At 38.3% G+C, this 26,412-nt stretch overlaps 1 protein-coding gene across 5 annotated transcripts; it reads left to right on the forward strand.

Moving 5' to 3' along the window:
* The first annotated feature begins 2,332 nt into the window (after window positions 1-2,332).
* On the forward strand, window positions 2,333-26,412 carry LOC129887440 (uncharacterized). 5 transcript variants are annotated; one of them, XM_055962546.1, is made up of 8 exons: window positions 2,333-2,351; window positions 2,482-2,643; window positions 2,769-2,829; window positions 2,928-2,966; window positions 24,701-24,813; window positions 25,188-25,440; window positions 25,821-25,867; window positions 25,975-26,412. In XM_055962546.1, the coding sequence occupies exons 2-8, from the start codon at window positions 2,536-2,538 to the stop codon at window positions 26,137-26,139; spliced, it is 786 nt and encodes a 261-aa protein (XP_055818521.1). In that variant the 5' UTR covers window positions 2,333-2,351; window positions 2,482-2,535; the 3' UTR covers window positions 26,140-26,412. The 5 variants fall into 5 exon arrangements, with proteins under 5 accessions (XP_055818521.1, XP_055818519.1, XP_055818518.1 ...); XM_055962544.1 differs by having other exon boundaries at window positions 2,341-2,375; XM_055962545.1 differs by lacking the exon at window positions 2,333-2,351 and adding an exon at window positions 2,374-2,392.

The raw sequence follows: 26,412 nt of genomic DNA on the forward strand, positions 1-26,412 counted from the left end.
GCTTGCCAAAATTCGCCTCAAAAGTTCTCTAGTTGTGACTGAAATATCATGGCTGTTTGCTATCCGTTTGGTGCTGCTCCAAACCATAACTTTACGTCATTAATACCCTCATAACCTTTCCAAACCCTTATCAAAATGTGGGAGAAGAGAACTAAGCCATACCTTGCTAGAACTTGCTAAAACTTGTCTCGGAAGTTCCCTTAACATGCTAAATATTAGCGGACTGTTTATATCTCTTCCTTGCTGCCCCAAAATGAAATTTTACATTATTAAAAACCTCTATATCACCGTAGGATACCTTAAATAATTAATTCACGGAATGAAATTGGGCCTTACCTTGGTAGCCCCTCAAACCCGTAGGTCTCTCTCTCTAATCTCTAAGTTCCCTTTCTTTCTTTTATTCTTGTTTTGGCAGAAGAATGACTCTAAGAGTAACATAAAACATATATATATGTTGCCTTAGGAGGTGACACGTGTCATTCCCTCAGCCCCTAATTGGGCCACCTTAATCATGCAATCAATTAGAGACTGCCACGTGTCCTTAGTAGGGCCTACCCCCAAGTAGGTGGGTCACCTACTTGACCCCAAGCAGGTGGGTCACCTTCTGCCACGTGGCACTTTCCTATGCTTCCACATGGCACCTCCTCTTGTTGCCACGTGTCGTTCTCTCTTTCTCTTCGTGGGTTCGTAATCTCGTCTTACTTTAAGAACTCGTATACTCCTTGCTACGTAAGCTTGGTATGAGCTCAAGTAGCTTAAGAAGGTAAGATTTTCAAGTTGGTAGCTTTCGTACGTAAGTCGAGTCCTACGACTCATCACTTGGCCTCCAATGCCTTCCGACTTCTCATGACCCTATTTCCAACCTTCCCCACTATGGGGTATCACATTCTCCCTTCCTTAGAGTTGTTTGATAGTGTCGTAGATTATCCGGCTCACATGATAATTTCTAAGAAGCTTAAGAGACATTTCGAGCTCAAGAGTGTGGGGTGTAACATTTCTTTACCTTATGTATGTGATGTATGCTAAGATGGCTGGGTTGGGATCCTTCATAATCCCAATCATCGTGTCAGTGCTTGGCCCTAGTTTGGATCGTGACAATATTGATAGAATTTCAAGAATTAATTGAATTTTTATGTCTTCTAAATATTTTAACTTGCTAATTATTATAATTTATAGTAATTTTTACGTAATTTCTAAATATATGAAAAATTACATAAGTAAGACAAACAAAGTAAATTCGATAAAGTTCCTATTTTACCTAAAATGATCAAATAACCCTTGGACGACAATAATAATAATAATAATCGTAACAATAATAATAGTAATAATAATAGTAATAATAATAATAATAATAGTAATAGTAATAGTAATAGTAATAATAATAATAATAATAATAATAATAATAATAATAATAATAATAATAATCATAATAATAATAGTAATAATAATAATAATAGTAATAGTAATAATAATAATAATAATAATCATAATAATAATAGTAATAATAATAATAGTAGTAGTAGTAGTAGTAATAATAATAATAATAATAATAATAATAATAATAGTAATAGTAGTAATAGTAATAATAGTAATAATAGTAATAATAGTAATAATAGTAATAGTAATAATAGTAATACTAGTAATAGTAATAATAGTAATACTAGTAATACTAATAATAGTAATAATAGTAACTATGGTCCAAAAATGCCTTTGCCATTGATAGTTTGATTCAGAAATACCTTATTATTACTAAATGTGTCAAAAATATCTTTTTTTGAATAAATATATTATTTCTTTTCATTTTAAACACATATTGTTCCGAATAAAAAAAATATTTTTAAAGAACTCGATTCTTGATTTTTTCCTTTTAAAACCACTTTAAGTGATAAAAATATGGTAATAATTAAAATAAAATAATTTTATGTACCCTTTTAACGGGTAATTTATATCATATATATAAGATCATAAATCCATTATTAATTTTTATTTAGATAACAATAAAAAATAATTTTAATAAACTATGAAATATTTTTATATTATAATTTTTCCGAATTGAAGTAGGACAAATATTTGCTAATAGAAAAATATTATTAGGAAAATTATATGTTCAAAAAGAAAATAAATAATATATTTATTTGGAAAAAGAGCATTTTTGACCCATTAAGTAATAAGAAGAATATTTTTGGCCAAACTATTGTCGACAAGGACATTTTTGAATCAAAATATAAACAAAATATATTTTTATTTATTTGACATAGTTTAATGAACATTTTTGACCATTTTTCACATATTGTTTTTAATAGAGTAGAAAGGAATAATATATATGTGACTGGTTAAAAAAAGGGTCACAGGTATTTGATGAACTTTACCCCCAAGTAACACAATTTTTCTGGTTTAATTTGCATCTCTGATCAATTTAAAGTGGATCGAAGTAGGAGTATTTATGAAATTGACAGGTTTTTGCCTTGTGATTTCTGTCAGGCCTTGATACTTAGACTAATGTCGAGTTGGGGTCATCTTCCATAGCAGAAAAAAATGGAACTGGCAAAAACTCTGAACGAGTTTAGAGTTGGGTCTGTACCCACTGTATTCTACATCCCAGACTTCATTACTGAGTCAGAACACGACAACTTATTGAATACTGTAAAATTCTTCGCTTTACTCAATCACTCTATCCTTTTGCCTTTTCATTTTCTTCACAAATCTGTACTGTTTCATCTTATTTCTTCCATTATTCATCTTTCCTTTTTTTTTTGTGTGTGTTCTAGATATACGATGCTCCAATTTCTAAATGGAAATCCTTGAAAAACAGGAGGTTGCAAAACTGGGGTATGTTGTTCTTTAATATTCCCGAGTTATTCCTCATTTTAAAAAAATACAATTCAGACTTAATTCTTTTGTTGCTTTGTGTTGGTGTCCCATGGAAGGAGGCGTTGTGCATGAAAAGGGCCTTATAGCTCAAGACTGTACGTACACATTGAACCCTTTTCTCTTGTCTCTCTATTAACATTTGAATACCAAGTATTAACCTAAGAAATTGTGCATATTGCCACAACCACTTTCATTAACTTCCATTTGCTGTCAGTGAACAATTCTCAAGCAAATTTTCACTTAATTTGTGAATGACATGCATATTATTAGGAGTGTGATACTTCAGTAGGTTTAACATTTCATAAACTATGAAGCATTATGGCCACATCAATCTCCAAACTTCAATATTGAGATATGCCTATAGCACACAAGAGTACAACACGACACTTCCATACATTTCGTATCCTACAAATAGTTGAAATTTGTAATTTCAAAAGGCATCAAAAATCAAAACATGAGGATTGAAATTTCTGTACACTTGACCAAAGAGAGCATTAAATTAGGGAGGAAAATTCATATTGTAAGAGGGAATATGACGAAACGTAGTGTGAGAGTAGATAAAGCAAAGAGAGCATAGTACTCCAAAGAGGGATATGGACATACTGTTTTGAAATTTGACCTTCTATTGGATGTTGAATTTCTTATATAGTGGTTAGGTCTAAAGCTGTATGTTTTTTGGACAAACCTCGTGACCTTAGCCGATACAAAGCTTTATGATAGCACCCAATTGTTCTACATTCTTTGCACTTATTCTTATTATACGTATTCAGTTGGCTCGGCGGGAAGAGGAGTGTACCATGAGAGAAGCAAAGAGGATAGTTTATTAGATCATTTGTATCCAACAGGAAATTTCCTTTCTCTTTTTCAAATTTTCTGCTATTGAGCAGACATGTGCATAAGAGACATGTATTGGGCTTAATAGAGTATTTCTTTTTTTATCAAGCTCGTTTCCATATGGCCATAAAAACAGAAAAAAGATTATCAAAGGAAAGCTTAAAAGTTAAGGAGATTAAGAGAAGATGAAACTTTGTGGAAGCGTCCAATTCTTACAACAATAGAATCCAAAGAACCTTTAAAAATTTGATAAATCATGCCCTAAATGAGCCCCAGTGTTTATATTTTTACCTTTAAAAACCCGTAAAAATAACCAAATAGTCCCAAAGCGAATATTTTCCTTGGATTGCCCATAGGCCCAATCCGTTGTTCTAAGCCTAGTGCAGCGAGTCTTTCCAACTTCTATGCATGAATTAGGTAGAGTGGTCATAAATATGTGTTAAAGTGTCCAAATGTCTAACTTTTGGAACATCGTAAACTACACTTAGAAGGCCTGTTGCAACTGTAATTCCTAATGTCTCATTTTTTAGTTATCATTACTTGTTTTCATTTGACTTCAACATCTTCTTTTATGACTCCACTACAAATTCATGTATTACCTACACAAATCTTATAAAATCATGTAAGTGTGCCCCAATGCTTTGATCAAGTCATAAGAGCACAATACGTGATGTGTGGATTATGTGCATGTCATGGGTTCCAGATCTGCTGCAGACAAAGGTCTGGTATTTTTAAGTAGAGAAGGATAGAGGGGTAGGTCCATTATCCACTGATTTTCAAAACGTGGGCCACAGCCTTCGGGGGTTTCTCATTTATTAAATAAGAAAAGAAGAGATATGTACGCAAAATACTCATGAAATAATAAATCTTCAGATGGAAGTACATTAACAGATAGATATGTTTTTAGCTCATGAGTCTGCCACTTGATATTTTGGTCAAAAGGCAACTCATTTGCTTGGAGTTTTGTTTTCTTGTTCCATTTGAACATCCCAAAAGGGGACACTGTGGTATCACTTTCATTGTTGAATTAAGTGGCTTTTTATCCCTCGTAGTAGATGTTACTCTATATGATGATCAGGTTATAAGTCAGTTGTATTCGTCTAATCATTTATGGTATTTTTAATGGCTAACTATTCATCTTCGCGATGGAGATGTCTTTACATTCCATATGGCTCTCAAATGAATATCCTAGTAATGTAAACAATTCTTGTTAAATAATTAATGTTATATAGAATAAAGACCTGTTAAATTTTTTCTCTGTGCTCCAAATTTACTTTTGAACTCAACTCTTCGGCATGTTTAACCTTCTCTTTCGGCCAACGTCAGTCAAAGATTATCTAATAGTTATAAAAACTTCAGCACAAAGGCAGTGCTGGTTGCCATATTTACCAAACAAAGTGACAGCAAAATCAGTCTATCCGTGATACTACTTACAAGGATTTCTACAATGGTTCTAAAACTTCTAAAATAGATGCAGAATCATCTGTGAATATTTCTTTACACCAAAAATGAAAAAGTAAGACATAATTCATCTTTATCTTCTGCGTCGAACTGTATCTATTTTCAGAATATCTTACTTTTCTTTCCTTATAAATGGTTCACCATATGCATGCAAGTCTATTTTTCATCTCTTCTTCTGTTTGGTACCTCTGCCGGAGCTGCTCCAACATGCCAATAATTCACTAGTCAGCCTTGGCATTGTTCATCTAATGCCTTTCATGTTTAAGAAAAATTGCCAAAGCTTGCAAGTGATTACACAGTGAATAAACAGTTGGCTGTTGCCTTTTGACTCCTTTCCACAAAGATCGCTTTTTGAACATAGTTGGATTTCCCTTCTATTTAAGTTTTCTTGAGTCAGGCAGTATCCTTAAGCTACCAGCCAAACAAAACAAGCTACTCCCTCTGTCCCAATTTGTGTGATGGTGTTTGACTGGACCAGCTTAATCATGAAAGGAAGACTTTTGAAACATATGGTCTAAATTAAGCCAAGATATTTGTGTGGCTATAAATCATTTCATTAAGATAAAAATGTGAAGTTTGACGTTAAATTGTTACTAAATATAGATGGTGTCACCCTTTGGGGTGGTCCAGTGGTTTTGGCTTGGGACTTCCATGTTGGAGGTCTCAAGTTTTAAACCCCTTGCCAACGAAAGCAAGGGGTTTGCCTTCTGGGTCGAGCTCGTTACACCGGGCTTGCCTGGTGCGGGTTACCTCTCCTGTGTGGTTTGCGAGCTATTGCATAGAAGCGGGGGTTTTACCTTGTGCGCACCCAACGGGTTGCGGGTGCGGGTTTCCCTTGTCATAAAAAAATAAATATAGAAAGGTGTCATACTTTTCGGTATGGACTAACAATAAAAGAGTGTTACATAATCGAGATGGAAAGAGTACCTTGTATGGTTTTTTAACTTTCCATATATGTTTCCAGGGACACAATGTAGCTTGTTGACTAGTATGGATCAGATCATCATGAGATGATTGACTGTGTATATTTCTTTCCTATGCTTCAGCCCTACCTGCTTGTCCTCTTATTCCTCAAAGCCTTTGAAATGCTCAGAGATAAACTCAATCAGCTCTTTTTATTTCCCAATTCTGTAGCAGTCTTCTAAAATTCAAGTGCCAACCCCAATAGCTGGATTTACTGTTGCATCTTGTTGCTGACTTAAACTAAAGATATCTGGAAACAGGATCTTTAAGGACCACTATCCGAGCTAGTTACCTTTTCAAAAAGATGTTCTTCTTCCATTTCCCACTTTGATACTGGTATTTATTTTGAAAGAGGATCATAAACCTTTGATTATTCCCCATACATGTGTGTGAACCTATAGAAGTTGTAAAAGCATCAAATCTGGTGGCCTGAAATTCAGGAAAGCCTTGATCTCCTTTCTAAAGCTCGCTCTCAAACTGTGACCCGAACTACCTCGACTGGGTTAGCTATTTGTTGAGCCGCTGCTATTGTCTGTGGAGCTAACACAGGTGCTGGCAATTGGGTTTGTAAGCCTGATGCAACCTGTTGCACTGGTGTATGAGAAGCTGGAGTCTGTCCACCCACTGTATCCTGTGTATGTGAAGTAGCTGGAGGCACTATCCCATCTAGATGCAGAATAATAACCTCTAACTCTGATACCATCCTCACTGATAATTCTAGTGGTACTGCAACTGAGATTCCCCAGTTTATGTCCTGGACATCTCCCTTTGCTCGAAGCTCGAATGGTGCCTGTCTAGTGGTTGGGCATCTACCTCCATCCCTGATGGTTGACTGTGTTGGAGCCCGTCCCGGTGACCTGGCTCTGCTCCGACTGTGCCATGTGTTGCTGGTGCACCGCACCCCCTTGCCTGGCAGATGCGAATGAATGTGTCCTAATCATCTATTCAAGAAACAAGAGAAGGATTATTTCCTTGATCAACGCTATAGCACAATAACAATCAGAAAGAAGGAAAACTTTCCTAAAATGCTCGTGTAGCCTCCTGTTTATAGATATGGAGCTCTAAATATCCATAAATAAGACTCTACTCGATACTGCTCCATGACTCCAAGGAATTTGAGAATCTGGGCTCTAATTTGAAGTTCATCACAACCCAACTCGGGGACTTAGACGTGATAGTGCACCCTACAAGTCACTATCCTTGCCTGGTGAACCCTCTAACAAAATATGCTCATAATAGTGAAATAAATATGATAGAAGAGATACAACAACAATCTAGCATAACGTAAATGCGGAAAGAAGTACAATATCTGATATAGTGCAGAAACCCATATTACCCAAAGAAAAGACACTAAGTCTTGGAGCTACTAGTATTTCAGTACAAAGTATGAGACAGAGATCGAAAGTAAAGTCAATATTCAAGCTACTGGCAGAAAGACTTAAGAGAGTTATCAGTAATTTGATATTTCCTAATCAGAATGGTTTTATCAAAGGAAGGAAAATTACTGATGCTGCAATGGTAACTAATGAAAGCCTTGAAAATTTGATAAGAAAGAAGAAAAGGGGGTGGCCTGTAAGATGGATTTAGAAAAAGTATAAAATCATGTCCATTGACATTGCCTATGGAATCTCCGAGGCTGATGAACATGGGTGAGAATTGGATAGAATGGATCAGATTTTGCATATCAACCGTGAGATATGACATCTTAATTAGTGGCGACCCTTAGGTTTTTTCAGCTCTTATAGAGGCCTGAGACTGGGGATCGTCATCTTAATTAATGGCGACCCTTAAGTTTTTTTCAGCTCTTATAGAGGCTTGAGACTGGGGATCCCTTGTCTCCTTATCTGTTTGTTCTAGTAGTGGAAATTCTTAGTACAATGTTAAGGAAAACAGAAAACTTGGGTTGGTTAAGGGGTCTAAAGATAGGCAGAAAAGATCAGGAAGGTATGATGCTTAATCATATCTTTTATGCAGATTCTTTTATTTTGTGAGGCTGATAGAGATCAAATTTTGTATTTGAAAGGAGTCTTTTTATGCTTTGAGGAATTTACCGGCCTGAGAATTAATCTGGCTAAGAGTATCATATTTAGTATTAATGCTGATGACTGTGTTGAAGAGTTTGCAGACATTTTGGGCTGTGAAGTAGATAAATTTCCCACTATTTATTTGGGGCTTCTATTAGGGGTGAAGAGAAAGGATAAAACATCTGGCAAGGGGGTTATTGATAGGTGTAAAGAGAAGTGTATAACACCCCTTCTATTTTAAGGCGTCTAATTCGCTCAGCTGAAGACGTACGCACCAAAAAAATGTTTGTCTTAAACTTAGCGAGTTAGTCGCCTTAAAATATACGAGGTGTTACATCCTCTCCTCCTTAGAAACATCCGTCCTCGAATAAGGATTAACTTCACTTTAGCACACTTCCAAAATTCATAACATTAACTTAAGATAGCGATTAATCTAGCACATACCTCAATATCATAACAGTGTTGAAAATAGGTAAGGATACTACTGCCTCATCTCCTCTTCTGCTTCCCAAGTCATCTCCTTGATATTATTACTTCAGCATAATACTTTAACTGGGGCAACTTCTTTAGTCTTGAGCTTCCTAACCTAACGATCAAGAAAAGCAACCGGGACCTTTGAAAAGGTCATTTCCTCCAAAATTTGAACATCATCATGTGGCATAATACGTGCCGGATCTCCTATGCATTTACGTAACATTGATATGTGAAACACAGGATGAACTGCTGCTAACTTTGCGGGTAACTCTAACTCATAGGCCACCTTGCCTATCCTGCGGACAATTTTATATGGTCCGACATATCTAGGGCTCAACTTGCCCTTCCTGCCAAATCGCATAATGCCCTTCATAGGTGATACCTTTAGAAAGACCTAATCGTCAACCACAAACTCTAGCGCTCGACGGCGCACATCGGCAAAAGACTTCTGTTGGCTCTGTGCTGTCTGAAGCCTATCTCTAATAATCCTTACTTTATCAATATCTTGTTGCACTAAATCTGGCACCAATAACTTTGCCTCGCTGAGTTCAAACCAACCTACTGGCGATCTACACTTTAGCCCATGTATAGCTTTATAAGGAGCCATCGGAATACTTGTGCGGTAGCTTTATTATTGGAAAACCCAATCAAAGATATATGATCATCCCAACTTCCTCTAAAGTCTAATACACATGCACGCAACATATCTTCAACTGTTTGAATAGTGTGTTCAGCCTGTCCATTAGTTTAGGGATGGAAGCTGTACTTAGGCTCACCTGGGTACCTAGACCTTTCTAGAAGGATTTCTAGAAGTTTGATGTAATTTGTGCACCTCTATATGAGATAATGGACAAAGGAATGCCATGTAGGCGAACTATCTCACGTATATAAAATATGGCATAATCTTCTGCGACATAAGTAGTCCTGACCGGCAGGAAATGAGTTGATTTCGTCAACCTGTCTACAATCACCCCAATGGATTCATACTTCCTGCTCGTCCGAGGTAAACCTGTAATGAAATCCAAATTAATTACGTCATATTTCCATGCTGGAATCTCTATATTCTGAGTCAGGCCTCTAGGCCTCTGGTGTTCAACCTTCACCCGTTGACAATTAGGACATTGAACTACAAAACCTGTAATATCTCATTTCATGCCATCCCACCAGTATAGCTGCCTGAGGTCACAATACATCTTCAGGGCACCTAGATGCACTGAATATCGAGAGTAATGAGCTTCGCTCATAATCTGATCCCGTAGCCTTCCCACATTAGGCACACAACTCTGATATTTGAGAACTCTGTCTGCTCCACGATCAAATAGGCTATGTTCTTGGTGTGTTATGTTGTCTTTGAGCAATACCAATTTTGTGTCTTCATACTGTCGCTGCTTAACTTCTGCTACCAAGGATGACTCTGTTGTATTTTGAACGACACCACCTCCATCTTCGGAATCAAGCAACCGATTCTGTAAGTTAGCCAAATGCTGCTGCAAGGATTTTACCATTTCATTTTTATTAGCCTTAACATAATTCAAACTATTCATAGACAACTCAAACTGTTTATAGACTTGCGGCTTAAAACATCTGCCACAACATTTGTTTTACCTGGATGGTATAGAATGCTTACATCATGATCGTTTAGCAATTCTAGCCACCTTTTATGCCTTAAATTCAGCTCTTTCTGTTGAAACAAGTACGGGAGGCTCTTATGATCAGTGAAGATATCAACATGTACTCCATACAAGTAGTGACGCCAGATCTTCAATGCAAACGCTACAGCTGTCAATTCTAGGTCATGGGTAGGGTAAGTCTTCTCGTGCTTTCTCGACTGTCTAGAAGCATAGGCGATAACCTTGCCATGTTGCTTCAGAACACAACCGAGCCCAACTCTGGAAGCATCACAATAAATAACATAACCCTCTGTACGCTTAGGAAGGGTCAAGATAGGTGCTGAAGTTAACTTATCCTTTAATTCTTGGAAACTTCGCTCACACGCCTCTGACCACTGAAACTTAATTGCTTTATGAGTCAACTTCATCAATGATGTGGAGAAGATAGAGAAACCTATTATAAATCTACGAGAATAGTCCACTAAACCCAGCAAGCTACGAACTTTTGTAGGATTCAAAGGTCTGGGCCAACTCTTTGCAATTTCTATTTTCTGACTATCAACCCTTAGACTTTCTTCTGTAATTACATGACCAAGAAAAGCTACATATGTTAGCCAAAATTCACATTTAGAAAATTTAGCATACAACCTGTGCTCCTATTGAGTCTGTAGCACAACTCTTAGGTGATTTGCATGCTCAACCACTCATCCGAATAAATCTAGATGTCGTCAATGAAGACGATAATAGACACATCAAGAAAGGGCTTCATTACTCTGTTCATTAGATCTATGAAGGCAGATAGGGCATTATTAAGTCCAAATGACATCACCAGAAATTCATAATGATCATATCGGGTCCTGAAGGCAGTCTTAGGGACATCAATTTCCCTAACTCGTAACTGGTGGTATCCAGACCTCAAATTGATTTTGGAAAAACCTTAAGCTCCCTACAACTGGACAAACAAATCATCAATTCGGGGGAGCAGATACTTATTCTTGATTGTTACTTTGTTCAATTGTCTATAGTCGATGCATATTCATATAGATCCATCCTTCTTTCGCACAAACAATTCTGGTGCACCCTACGGCGATATGCCAGGCCATATGAAACCTTTCCCGAGCAAATCTTTCAACTGCTCCTTCAATTCTCTTAACTCCACTGGAGCCATATTGATATAGGATTAGTATCTGGAGTAGATCAATAGCAAAATCTATTTCCCTTTCCGGAGGGACTCCAGGTAGGTCTTCTGAGAAGACTTCTGGAAACTCACTTACCACTTGAATCGTCTGAAAAGTCATGCGTTCACTTTCCAAGTTTCTGACCCGAACCAAATGAGAAATATAACCTTTGGATATCAACATCTGGGCCTTAGGATATGAAATAAATTTACCTTTAGGCATTGCAACATTACCCTACCATTCTAGGACTGACTCATCTGAAAAGTGAAATCTATCAATTTTGGCTCAACAATCAATATTAGCATAACATGCTGCTACCCAATCCATACCCATAATAACATCAAAATCAACCATTTCAAGCTCCACTTGATCAGCTTGGGTAGATCTACCACATACCAAAATTGCACAGTTTTATTAAACCTTTCTAGCTAACACAAACTCACCAATTGGAGTAGAAACAACAAATGGTTTAAATAATAATTCAGGAACTATTTCGAGTTTACTTGCAACCAACAGAGTAACATAGAGAGGGTAGAACCAGGAACAAGCAAAGCATATACTGTACGAGAATGAATAATCAATGTACTTGTGATAATGTTAGGTGATGCCTCCTGGTCCTGGTGACCACCCAATGCATAAAATCGATTCTGCACGTCCCCTGAACCAGATGCCTCCCCCATCTCCCCCTACCACGATCTGAAGTGGACAAAGGACTAGGTCTCAGAGGGTGAACTAAAGGTGAAGAAGTCGCTGATAATCTCGCTAGCTGAATCGTATGACCTCTCTCTGCTCGGACAGTACTTCCTAATATGCCCTGGATGCCCACCATCATAACATACATTTTTCCCCTGACGACATGGTCCAGAATATGCCCTTCCGTACGACACAATGCGATAATGGTGGTCTTCCCTACTTTGATTACCTTGTCACTGTGAAGGACTCCGATCTCTCTGACTCTGAAACTAAGATGGAGCACTATTTACTGGTCTAGCCAACTGCTTGGATGACCGAGCCCCGAGGTCCCCTCGAGGGTCTTTGTAGAAACCCACAGTCCTAGCTCTCTTCCTATGCTCTTTCTCTCTACGAGTATCTCGTAGCTAATGAAATAAATCCTCTGCTCTTTGAGCGAAAGCATGCATCCGTGCAATAGCCATATCAGCCTAAGTAGACACTCCTAAGCAGTCACGAGCCACGTGAGACCCTAAACCTAACACAAACCAATAGACTCTATCCTCAATTATGTGCACCATATGGGGAGTATATCTGGCCAAGGAATTAAACCTAAGGCTATACTCATGCATACTCATACTGCCCTGCTGCAAATGTAAGAAATGCTTAGCTCGATCCTGTGGAAGGTCTCATGATATGTATTGATCTTTTAAGGCCTAGGAGAAAAGGTGCACTAGTTCCCTTGGATTTAGCCTATGCCTCATACCATAATATAGCAACATCACGTAGCCTGAATACTCTTAACTCCACTCCCTCTATAACTCCACTACCTTTGTAACTGTCGCCTTCATCGCCTTCAACACTCTATAAGCCTGATAAATCAAAACCTTGGGATCCTCGTTCGGATCAGATGAAAACTGGAGGACTGAGGCTTAGAAATTCACATGCTCTAATACTCTTTGCCGTATAACCTTTAGGCCCTTCCACTGGTTCCAACTGCCGTTGTTAGTCAGCAGCTATAAGAGCCATCAACTGAATAGCTCCCTCAATGCCCTGTCATTCCGGGGTTGCTGGAGGTGCGACAAGTGCCAAAGGGTTAACAACTACACTATCACCCTCATGTATCACTAGGCTGGTGGACTCGATGTCTTTCCACTGCAGCTCTAGCTAAAGCTGGAGGGGCTGTAAAACCTGGAGCAGGAGACTCGTTCTGAGCCTCTAACCCATCTCCCTGTTTATTTGGAGTGTGGCTACTACCCTCTACTGCAGTCATGCCAATCAAACGCGTAGCCATCTGCCTTGTCACAGGCATATTCTGAAATAATAACACGAATATATCATAGAACCTGATGACTTCACTCTATAACACGAACTATCAATAAAAGATGTGAAACAACTCCTAAATGTCCTATAGCCTCGTGATTATAAGTGTTATGCACAACATACCCATAAACAAGACTTTATTAGACACAATTTTGTGGACTCCCTAGGACACGACTTTGCGCTGATACCAAGTTTGTCATGCCCCAAAATTAGGGGAGGGCGCGACTGGCCTTGATATTGATGGAATCGAGAAGCTAGTTATATAAGATCTGAAACTATAACACTTAGGCCATCCAGGCCGCCTGTCACAACCATCTGGACCCACAAGGTCGCAACTAAATAAAATTTGAAAAATATAAGGTCAACTAGGCCGTAATACAATTAAATTGAGCAACGAAAAGACGACAAGGCCATAAAACCAAACTGAACTAAACTGTACATACACGTCCACAAAAGCCTCTAAAGAGCAACAGACTTCGTGCGCGGGATAGGGACTTGGCCAACCCACACAAAACATCAAAACACGATGCTGCCAAACAAGAATATTGCTCCTGAAAGAAAGGAGCATCCTACTGCAACTAACGATCGGAGCTTCTACCTGCATCTGCAACACAAATGCAGCGTCCCCAGACAAAGGGATGTCAGTACGAATAACATGCACTTGTATGTAAAGCTGAAAGCTGTAAACATAAGTATATCGAAGATATTGAACCAGAGGTAGGGATAGAAATGACCTGAGACTCTGGAAGCTGAAAGCTGAAAGCTGATAACAGCTTAACCTTTCTATGTGAATACAACCAAGTAAGCACATATACAAATCATACTGCCCTAATGGTGAACTGTATGATAATTTAGCCATAAGATGATGTTGCCCAGCCAAGGTGGCCTTCTCAGAGGTGTGATAACTGAATAAACATCTGTCCACTTGACATGTCCGCAGTGGTGGTGTATTGAACTATAGCTGTAGCTATTATTGTATCTTCCCACCGATATTACCGCATTAGTGGTGTAACATAAAACCATAACCATTATCACCTACTGAGCTGACCGGGCTTATATCGGGTCTATCTAATACATATAGAACATATTCAAACTGACACTGAGACTGCTGCCTCAGGCCCTCAATAGGCCTCTTCAAGACATGTAAACAACTTGTATATAAACATATAAGGATTTCAAATAGCATATAAGCATGCCTACTTAATGACTTAAACAACCTTCACAAGGTTTAAATGGCACAAGGATTCTAGTAGGCTTATGAATGATGTGCTAGAGATAATTTTGCCACCTTACCATATAGCTAGAACCAGAGTACTTATATTTTTATTTATGTATAATCCACTACCATTCAGGATCTGCATATAAACATGTATATCTTGCCCATAAGGTGCTTTCATTACACGTGTACACAATTATACAATTGGATTTCGGTTATTAACTTATCATGTCGACGACCACAAATAGTTCTTAATTCTTTTGCCTTACACACATGAAAACATGGAACTCATATACACAACTACTTCATAATGAAAACACCTATAGAACTAGCTCACAGTGCGCACGATAAAGGGTCTCCAAACTCAATTTACAACTACGACAATAATTTTTTATATATATATAGTGGACAAATAGGGAACTTTATAAGATAGCGAGGAAGGAGGCGAAGTCATCTATTTCGACTGCAAAAACGGCAGCTTTTGAACGTCTTTATGCTGAACTAGAAGAGAAAGGCGGGGATAGAAAATTGTTTAAGCTAGCCAGGGTGCGAGAGAGAAGGGCACGCGATGTGGATCAAGTGAAGTGCATTAAGGACGAGCATGGAAAAGTATTGGTAGAGAAGACCTTCATTAAACAGGGATGACAGTCGTACTTCCATAAACTCTTGAATGAAGAAGGGGACAGAGAGATTGTGTTGGGAGATTTGGAACATACAAGGAGGCTTCATGATTTTGGGTGTTGCAGGATTATTCGGTCGAAGAGGTTAAGGGTGTTGTGCGTAGGATGCGCTGGGGTAGAGCGACCGGACCTGACGAGATTCTTGGGGAATTTTGGAAGAGCGTGAGCTCGGTAGGTTTGGAGTGGCTGACTAGGTTATTTAATGTCATCTTTAAGACAACAACGATGCCCGAAGAATGAAGGTCGAGCGTAATGATCCCTCTATACAAAAACAAGGAGGATATCCAGAGCTGCAACAACTATAGAGGTATCAAGCTTCTAAGCCATACTATGAAAGTGTGGGAAAGAGTGGTGGAGATGAGGGTTAGGAGTGGCGTGTCTATTTCAGAGAACCAGTTTGGATTTATGCTTGGACGCTCAACTACAGAAGCTATCCATCTTATGAGGAGACTGGTGGAGCAGTACAGGGAGAGGAAGAGGGACTTGCATATGGTATTCATCGATCTAGAAAAGGCTTACGATAAAGTTCCACGAGAGATACTATGGAGATGTTTGGAGGCTAAAGGTGTACCTGTGGCGTACATTAGGTGATCAAGGACATGTATGAGGGTGCCAAAACCAGGGTAAGGACAGTAGGAGGGGACTCAGAGCACTTTCCAATTGTGATGGGTTGCATCAAGGATCATCCCTTAGTCTATTTTTATTTGCTTTGGTGATGGATGAATTGACGTGACAAATTCAAGGTTAGGTGCCATGGTGTATGCTTTTTGCGAATGACATAGTCCTGATCGATGAGACTCGTAGCGGAGTTAACGCTAAGCTGGAGGATTGGAGACATACCTTGGAGTCTAAAGGGTTTAAGCTGAGTAGGACCAAGACAAAATACTTAGAGTGCAAGTTCAGTGAGACACCTCAGGAGGTTGGCGCGGAAGTTAGGCTTGGTGATCAGGCCATCCAACAGAAAAGTAGTTTCAAGTACCTTGGGTCTATCATGCAAGGCAGCGGGGAGATTGACTATGATGTCACACATCGTATTAGGGTAGGGTAGATGAAATGGAGGCTCGCTTTCGGTGTGCTATGTGACAAGAAGGTGCCACCACAACTTAAGGGCAAGTTCTACAAAGTGGTGGTTAGACCGACTATGTTATATGTGGCGGAGTGTTGTCCAGTTAAGGTCTCTCACGTTCAAAAGATGAAAGTAGCCGAGATGAGAATGTTGAGATGGATGTGTGGGCATACTAGGAGCGACAGGATTAGAAATGAGGCTATTCGGGACAAGGTAGGAGTGACCTTGATGGAAGACAATATGCGGGAAATGCAACTGAGATGGTTTGGGCATTTGAAGAGGAGAGACACAGATGCCCCAGTGCGGAGGTGTGAGAGGTTGGTCATGGATGGTTTCAGAAGAGGTAGGGGTAGGCCGAAGAAATATTGGGGAGAGTTGATTAGACAGGACATGACGCAGTTACAGCTTACCGAGGACATGACCTTAGATAGGAGGGTGTGGAGGACCCATATTAGGGTAGAAGGCTAGTACATAGTCTCGTTATTCTTCCGTATTAGTAGGCGCATTAGCGCACTATAATTTCTTGTGCTCTGACTTCTGTTATTATCTTTCTATTATTTTCTGTACTTTGATTACTCTATTTTATCTGTGTCGCTTTCGTTATTTGCGTTATTCGTTATTTACTTTCCCATAACGCTTTGAACTTCTTAGCTTTATCTGACCTCTTTTTATGCTTCCTTTGAGCCGAGGTCTCTTGGAAACAACCGTCCTACCTTGGTAGGAGTAAGGCCTGCGTACACTTTACCCTCCCCAAACCCCACATTGTGGGATTTCACTGGGTTGTTGTTGTTGTTGTTATATATATATCATTTCAATAACTATAGACTTTCACCATGTATTTCCAACCTTTTAACAACATCGTACCGTACCTCAATATGAGTTTATGATGTAGGACTACTAGTCCTATTAACGACGTAGATTTTTGCTTGAAATGCAAGAAAGGTGCGCCTTACGTACCTCTCTTGTGAATTTGATTCTACAAACAATTACTTTATCAAGCTTTACTTTAATCCTTGAAGATATATTATCAATGGAGGAATGATTTCCCAGAATTTGCTCTTCCTTTTCTCGCCTAAATCTGAGCAAAATTAGATAAACTAACTCCATTATGATGCTCGTCACTGCTTTAGCACTCTATACCCAAGCTTAATTGATTTTTGGGTGAGTTTCTCTAGATTCCCATGAATTTGCTTAGGAAACTAACGGGGAATAGAGAGAAGCATAAGCTGTTGTGTTCTGGAAATTAGCTGGATAAGAAATGAATATTTGAAGCTTAAAATGTTAAACATATCACTCCACCAACTTGGACCCCCATTGACCTGCCTACTTGCGCGGTCTTTACGAAAACGCAAATATCTCTCTATTCTGAAGTCGTATTGGCAAATGGTTTAATGCATTGGAAACTTGAGTCATATACCTTTAATTTGATAGGTCATAGGCCCTCTAACTCCTTATAGATTAGGAGATATAGTCATCCCAAGTCAGACCATATACAAGGCCACTTGAAATACTGCCCCGAAATAAGACCTTCAAATCGAATTATTGTTACCAAGCTCCCTTTGGCCTAAAACTTTTAATTTAGTACTTTAATCACCTTCACATATCCATTTCATGATATGATCCCCCATTTGGAAGTTTATTCTCCCAACAATTCATCAATGAACAATGTATGGCGAAAAGAAATATAATTTTTTTGGCGTGTATGTCTTCAGCTTAGCGAGATAGTCACCTTAAAATGTACGGGGTGTTACATCCTACCCTCCTTAGACACATTCGACCTCGAATGAGGGTTAACTTCACTTTAACACACTTCCTAAATTCATAACATTAACTTAAGATAATGATTAATCAAGCACGTACCTCGATATCATATCTGTATTGAAAATAGGTGAGGATACTTCTCCCTCATTTCCTCTTCTGCTTCCCAAGTCATTCTCCTCGATATTATTACTTCGCCATAATACTTTAACTGAGGCGACTTCTTTAGTCCTGAGACTTATCTGTTGGGGGAGGCTTACCTTAATCAACAGTGTCTTGGATGGGATCCCAACATATACAATGTCCCTATTTAAAATGCATGTTGCAGTTGAAAAGAAATTGGACTCCAGTAGAAGATAGTTTCTATAACATGGAAATACAAACTACAGGAAAACTCATTTGGTAAAGTGGCAGGTGGTTATTGGAGATAAGAAATCAGGGGGTTTGGTGGTGAGGAATTTGAAGATGAAGAATAGAAACCTACTTTTTAATGGCTATGAAGATAATAGTATTGGGGGGGGGGGGGGGAGGAAATGGAAAAAAATGTTCACAAATGAAAAACTGTGGGGCGATCTAGAGGAAAATAAGTGAAGAAAGGGATGAGTTCTTACAACATTCAAGGCTGGAGGTTGGCAATGGTGCTAGAATTAAATTCTGGATAGATACTTGGATTGGAGATGAAAATTTTTAGAGAAGATTTCCAGATTTGTTTAGTTTTGCTTTGAATAGAGAGGGTCACATAATAGATTTCTATCCAAACTCAGGCTGACATATTACTTAAAGGAAAAACTTGAATGATTGGGAATTGGAGTGTTTCTGTCAACTGATGCAATAACCGAACTGATGCTTAATTGATTGATTCAAAGCAAATATATTAGTTCGGGTCAATAGCAGGGATAAACTATTTTCAGTCAATAGTTATAATAAAATATTTTTACAGATGAATAGTCAGGGGATTCTTAACTGACCCTGGAAGATGATCAGGAGAACCAAGGCACCTATGAAAGCAGCCTGCTTTGGTTGGATAGCAGCCAAGGATGCTTGCTAAACCCAAAATAACCTGCAAAGGAGAGGCTACCCCATGTGCATCACATGTTTTCTTTTTGTAACAGGGAGCAGGAAACAGTTGAGCATCTATTCCCCTACATTATAGTTTCTCAAGACAATGCTGGGCACTTTTTTCTGAACATTATGTGTGTCTGGCCACAGAAGATCAAGAGTCTGTTGGATGTTTGGCAAGCTCATAAAAGAAGTTTGAACAGATATGTAGGACTATTCCCATTTGCATATTATGGATGTTTGGCTGGAAAGGAAAAAGACATGCTTTGAGGGGAAGAGACTGTAGATTGCTAGAGTTAGTGCCTGTTTGGATTGGCTTATTTCAAGTGCTTTTAAGCCAAAATAGCTTTTAAGCCGTTTTGAAATGTTTGGATAAAGTTAAAAAGTGCTTATAAGCACTTATTTTAAAGCCAAAATAACAAAAATAAGGCAAATGCCATAAGTTAGAATTTCCATTCTAAAAAAAAGAACCGTAAGTTAGAAATCCTAGCTTATGGTTTTTATCTATAAGTCATATGCCAAAAGTCAATCCAAATAGGCCCTAAAAAACAAATGTATCAAAAACTTGTTTTTTTGGTGTTATAGAGTTACTCTAGATAGTATAGACGAGTATTTGGATTGTTACAGGGAAAATGTAGTATGATTGTGGAGATCCTGTAGCTTTGTCTTGTACTTGGTCCTGTACCATCTTGTTACCTTTTTAATAAAACTTCTACCTATCAAAAGAAAAGTCAATATTAAATAATTAATTGAAAAGTGTCAAAAATGCCCTTGAACTATTTGAAATTGAAAAAAAATGCCTTCAATTCATAGTTTGGTCTAAAAATGCCCCTACCATCAATAGTTTGGTCCAAAAATGTCTGTACCGCTAATAGTTTGAGCCAAAAATGCCCCTATTGTTATTTAATAGGTCAAAAATGTCCATTTCCTAATAAATATATTATTCATTTTCTTTTTAAACACATTCTATTCTTAATAAAAACATTACGTTTAAAGGATCCTATTCTTGTTTTTTCTTTTAAAATCACTTTAACTAATAAATAAGTAGGAAATAATCATTTTATCTTCTTAATTTCACTTTATCAATTAAAATAAAATAACTCCAAGTACCTTTTTAACTGATAATATAGGTAATATATAAAAGATCACAGTAACCCCATCATTAATTTTCAATTAGATAATGATAAAAAAAATCCTAATAAAATAGGAAATATTTCTACTTCTTAATCTTTTCCGAATTGATGTAGGATAAACATTTGCTAATAAGAAAAATATTATTAGGAAAAGAATGTGTTTAAATAGAAAAGAAATAACATATTTATTTGAAAAGGGGTATTTTTGACCCATTAAGTAACAAAAAGGGTATTTTTGGATCAACTATTGGCGACAAGGGTATATTTAGACCAAACTATTAACTATAGCATTTTTGTTCAATTTCGTTTAGATTAAGGGCATTTTTGACCCTTTTCCGAATAATAAAAGATAGTGGTTGAATAGAGCCTCCACGGACTAGTGGCGGGTCACCTCAGCTCTAAGCAGGTTTAGTATGGACTAAAACTCAAATATCCGCTACCGGATCATCATTTTGGAGTCTTGTGTAAAATAACAAGAGTACTCTTAGCTTACCTCTACGACGTGACTAAAGACTGTAGTATTGTACTATCAACAAAGGCATATTAGGTATAGAAACCAGCATAGTTATGCAAATAAAATATATCTTATGAATATAATCACATAGAATAATCAATATATTTTTAGTCTGCTAAAATGTTAAAGCTGCTATAATTGCTATTGGGCATAGATTGCCTATCTGACCCACCTGGCACGGTGCATCAATCACAATTCTTACCCATCTTCGATTCGTTGGTACCCGTCTACCCCCCTGACACAGTGCATCAACCACATGTCTTACCCATCCTCGGTGTGTTGGTGCCTGTTTGACCCGTCTAGTTAGGTGCATCAACCACACGTCTTACTCGGTAATTATCTCAAACTACTAACTGGCCTTATAACGTCCTCGTGCCCAGACTGTGTCTTTTAATGGCGGTGTAATAATGTAACATAATAAGCTAAACAGGCATCACAAAAATAAAACAATTGACTGTTGAAGATATCAGTATCACATAGATACATATGTTGTGACCTCACAGTCTCTGCTTTATACTTTAAAAAGCTGGCTAACCTAGTTCATCCCCCGTCCCCACCCACACTCACTAGATAGTATTGATTGCATGTAAGTAACACATAAGTCACTCTTTTAGTGAAAAGTAAGGAAATTAAGGGCTAAAGTCTTAAGTCATTCTTTTATTGGAAGCAAGCAAACTAAGAGTTTAAGTCTCACTTGTCTCGAAAATGGCAAACTTTCCTTTACTTGAATGTCCAAAGTCTTCTCAATCCATTGCCCTCAATCTATTCAAAATCATGAACAGCATGTCCAAATTAGCCTAGGGATACTAATCCCATAATTTTTGACACCCGGGGTCAAAGACAACCATTGGTCTATCCAAAATCGCCCCTCTGGTCGGTGGTTCAAAATCCAAAATAAATATTATGCCCATTAGCTATGGAATCCAATTTTATAATCAAAATCCTAATTTGATATCAATTATAACAATAACATACCCAATAAAATCTCATAAGTGGGGTCTAGGGAGGGTATGGTAGGGTGTATGCAGACCATACCACTACCTCATTGAGATAGAGAGACTCTTTTCGAAAGACCCTCAGCTCAAAAGTATCAGCTCCAAATAAGAGAGAAAAACAGTATGCATAGCATAATGACTAAAGCAAAACGCGATGCAAATTTTATAGAACCATAACAAAACACTAGCAAAATAATGTAATAATCGAAAGGCAATAACATCACAATTAAAAAAGACATGCCTAGACCTAAGATCAATCCTAAACCGTCACAAGGCAAGATAACATTCTACCCCTACTAGCCTTCTACCCTAATTCGCGACCTCCACTCCTTTCTATCTAAGGTCATGTCCTCGGTGAAATGGAGTTGCGCCATATCCTGTCTAATTATTTCTCCCCAACACTTTTTCGGTCTACCCCTACCCCTCCGCATAACCCCCAAACCGCTCGCACCTCCTAATTGGGGCATCGACTCCCCTCCTCTGCACATGCCCAAACCATCTCAATCTCGCTTCTCTCGTCTTGTCTGCTACAGAGGCCACTCCCTCCTTCTCCTGAATAACCTCATTCCTAATCTTATCATTCGTAGTATATCCATACATCCATCTTAACATCCTCGTTTTTTCAACAAGCATTTTCTGAACATGAGAGTTCTTGACTGGCCAACACTCCACTCCATATAACAACACGTTCTAACCACCATCCTGTAAAACTTACCTTTAAGTTTAGCTGGTATCTTCTTATCACACAGGACTCCAGAGGCAAGCCTCCATTTCATCCATGCTGCCCCAGTGTGATGTGGGACATCCTCGTCGATGTCCCCACTACTCTGGATGATGGATCCAAGGTATTTAAAGCTTTCTTTCTTGGGAATAGGTTGCGTGGCTAGCCTTACTTCCATGCCCTCTTCATCCCACACAACACTGAATTTGCACTCCAAGTATTATGTTTTGGTCCTGCTCAATTTGAACCTTTTGGACTCCAGAATTTGTCTCCAAACCTCCAACCTATCAGTAACTCTGTCCTGAGTCTCATCAATCAAAACTATGTCGTCCGCAAATAGCATACACCATGGAACCTCCTCATGCATAGACTGTGTCAGCTCATCCATCATCAAGGCAAAAAGAAAAGGACTCAGCACCGATCCCTGATGTAGTCCCATCTCAACAGGAAAATGCTCTGAGTCACCTCCCACCGTCCTAACCCGAGTCTTGGATCCAACATATATGTCCTTTATCACCTTAATATACACCATCGGGACACCTTTAGCCTCCAGACACCTCCAGAGAACATCCCTTGGAACTTTGTCATAAGTTTTTTCAAGATCAATGAACACCATAGGAAGGTCCCTCTTTCTTTTCTTTCTCTAAATTCTTCCACCAGTCTCCGCATAAGGTAAATTGCTTCAGTATTTGACCACCCTGACATGAATTCAAACTGATTATCTAAAATCGACACTCCTCTCCTCACCCTCATCTCCACCACCCTCTCCCATATCTTCATAGTGTGACTTAGCAATTTGATATCCTTGTAATTATTACAGTTTTGGATATCACCTTTGTTCTTGTACAATGGAACCATAGTACTCCACCTCTATTCATCGGACATCTTGACTGTCTTCAAAATAACATTAAACAACCTAGTCAACAACTCCAAACCTGCCTTGTCAGTGCTCTTCCAAAAGTCCACCGGAATCTCATCAGGCCCGGTCTCTCTCCCCCTCATCATCCTGTTAATAGCACGTCTAACCTCCTCAACTCTAAAACACCTGCAGTACCCAAACTTCCAAAGACTGAGAGTGTGCCAAAGCACCCAGTACAATGTCTCCGTCACCTTTTTCGTTTAAGAATCTATGGAAGTAAGCTTGCCACCTTTGCTTGGTAGAGGTCTCATCCACCAACACTTCACCTTCCTTGTCCTTGATGCACTTTACTAGATCCAAGTAATTAATTTGATATCAATTGATAGGAAAAATCATCAATTTTCCATTCATAGGACTAGGTCTCAAATATTTAATTTTAGCCTCTTAGAATCCATGATTTTGTAGTTCAAATCACATTTAAATCAAGTATCTTATTGGGTTTAGCGTAAGAAGCTCATGCCTTGAATCTTAGCTCAAAACTCCGTCAATTCAAATCGCATGCATGAGCTCCAAAACCCCAAACTAGTGTAAAAATTTGTATTGAAATTCGAAATTCGTTTCTTATATGCTACAGGTCCTCTTTCATGTTTATGATCCTCGGGCCCGCGTTTGCGATTCAGTCGTTGTCCAGGCTTGCACGATTGCGGTCACACTCGCGTAGAAGGCTTGATCGGGGTTGACCTGATTTTTCTCTTCGCGGTCATGCCCTTGGGCCTGGCAATCGCAATGAAAAATTCCCGTGTTCCGCAATGGTGCTGCACAGTCACGAAGAAAGCACCTGCACTAGAAAAAATTGCAATTCCAACTGTCCCCTAAGTGGAGCCAAAGCACCCCCTAGCCCGTCGTGTCCCAACCCGAACACACCAACAAGTTTAAAAACATCATATGAATCTAAGGAAGTCTTAAATCATGCAACAATACATAAATACTCAAACAGAGGGTCGGGGTGTTACAGGACCTTGTATGCTTTGCTGCTTGCCTTAGAATGAAGCGGTCCCTCTTCCTCCACAAGAAAAAACGATAGACACACGCATAAAGTATTGAAAAGGGTACTTGAATGATGCAAAAATTAGTTCAATATGGCATCTTTGCCCATTTCCATTCCAAACTATCTTTAAAAGGTGCTGTTTATGTTGAGAAATTTTGTATTCTGAAATCTTCAGAGTTATTAATGAAAACTTATTACATATTAGTGAAAACATATTATATCACTTTTCCTTTCTTATTTGCAGTGCCTCCTTGGTTAACTAGAATTACGGAGAGAATAAATGAGAAATCAGGGTTATTTCCATCATCAATTAATCACGTGCTTATCAATGAATACCTTCCTAACCAAGGAATAATGGTTTGTTCTGAACTTGTGCGAGACGTGTTGCTCATTTCATTTGTTGCTTATTCTTCTTTCTTCCTTTTCCCCCATGTTCTGCTTTTATCTCACATATGTGTTCACATATTTTTCTCTTTAGTTTTGTAGCTCCTAGTTCCTCACAAAGTTTTGAACACTTTGACATGCAGCTGTCTGTCTATATTTAAAGTTAAGGTGTTTATCATGTCAGTTCTGGTTTCATAACTAGGAGGTCTGTATTGCAACTGCTAGATTTTGGATAACTCAAGTTAGACTTATAAATAGGATAATAGCTTCTAAGTAATAAATCAGGATTGATTTCCTTTTTGATTAACAATACATTAGTTTTGCTGACAAGAGCGCCTCCACTGCAGCCGCATCAAGATGGTCCAGCTTATTTTCCTGTAGTGGCAATTCTTTCCCTTGGATCTGCTGTAGTTATTGATTTCACTCAACATCCTAAGTTGAGCAGCCGTGTTGGTGTACATGGAAACAGTATTGAGGACAAAATTTCTGACCAGGAGGCTGCTGTGATGAATTCTTGTGAATGGCTAGATAACTTGCATCCCTTTTCTATCATATTAATGCCTCGCAGTTTGTTGATATTCAAAGATATGGTGTACTCAGGTAAAACTTTCTGTTAGGGTGGTTTCAACAGAACCATTTAGGTTACAGAGTTTAACATAGTGCCGATGGTTTCAATAACTAATATCAGAGTACCTTGAAGATAGTGTCAATATTATCCTTGTAATTTTGACTTAATTTCTAGTGAAATAAAGGGTCCCCCTTCTTCCCCCCTTCCCTCCAATCTTCTGATTGTTTGATTTGCCAAACCTCCAATACTAGTTGTCCAAATTCACCATAACTTGTCAATATACTCCCACATTTTTATTTTCAAAATCCATGATTCACCTCAACTAATCAAAAGCTCTATTGGTATTTGTAAAGATGTCTAGTTATTACACATATTTGTTACTAAGTATTTGCGCTGTTTCTTGTTGTTCCAGACTACTTGCATGGTATAAAAGATTCTGAGGTGCAGGGATGTAATGGGGTAAGATGAAAAGCATTCCCGAGTGTGTAGTGGATTTATCCTTGGTATCAATTTCCGTAAAATGAGTACCTAGCGTCTTTGTCTAATTGTATGCACTTATTTTCCAGGCTGTAAATGCAACAAATGTTCAAAATGATGGAGTAGTTCAGCACTCATCAGGTTCAGTGAAAGCGCTTGATTGTGATGACACTGTCATTTGCAGGGCTAATACCAGAGTTTCTTTGACCTGTCGAGTAGTAACAAAGGTTTATAAAAGTATTTTTAAGTTCTAGTTTCATACAGAAGAAACAAGTCAATAGATGCAACACAGGGTAAGTGGAGAATTGAGTCCAGGAGAATTACAACCCCCCTGCAGTTTTGTAATATTAGGATGATTGATGTACGTCAGCTATTGTACAGTGAAAAACTCCACGATTTAATAATCTAAACGTAACATAGCTAGAGTAATCTATTCCTTTTCTTAATCTGTGCATAGTTGATTGCCATGTATTTGTGCTCGATGAGATCCTTTCTTGTTTAATTGCCTATAAGAACTTTTTGTAGGA

This window comes from Solanum dulcamara, chromosome 4 (assembly GCF_947179165.1).
Source record: "Solanum dulcamara chromosome 4, daSolDulc1.2, whole genome shotgun sequence".
Taxonomy (NCBI): domain Eukaryota; kingdom Viridiplantae; phylum Streptophyta; class Magnoliopsida; order Solanales; family Solanaceae; genus Solanum; species Solanum dulcamara.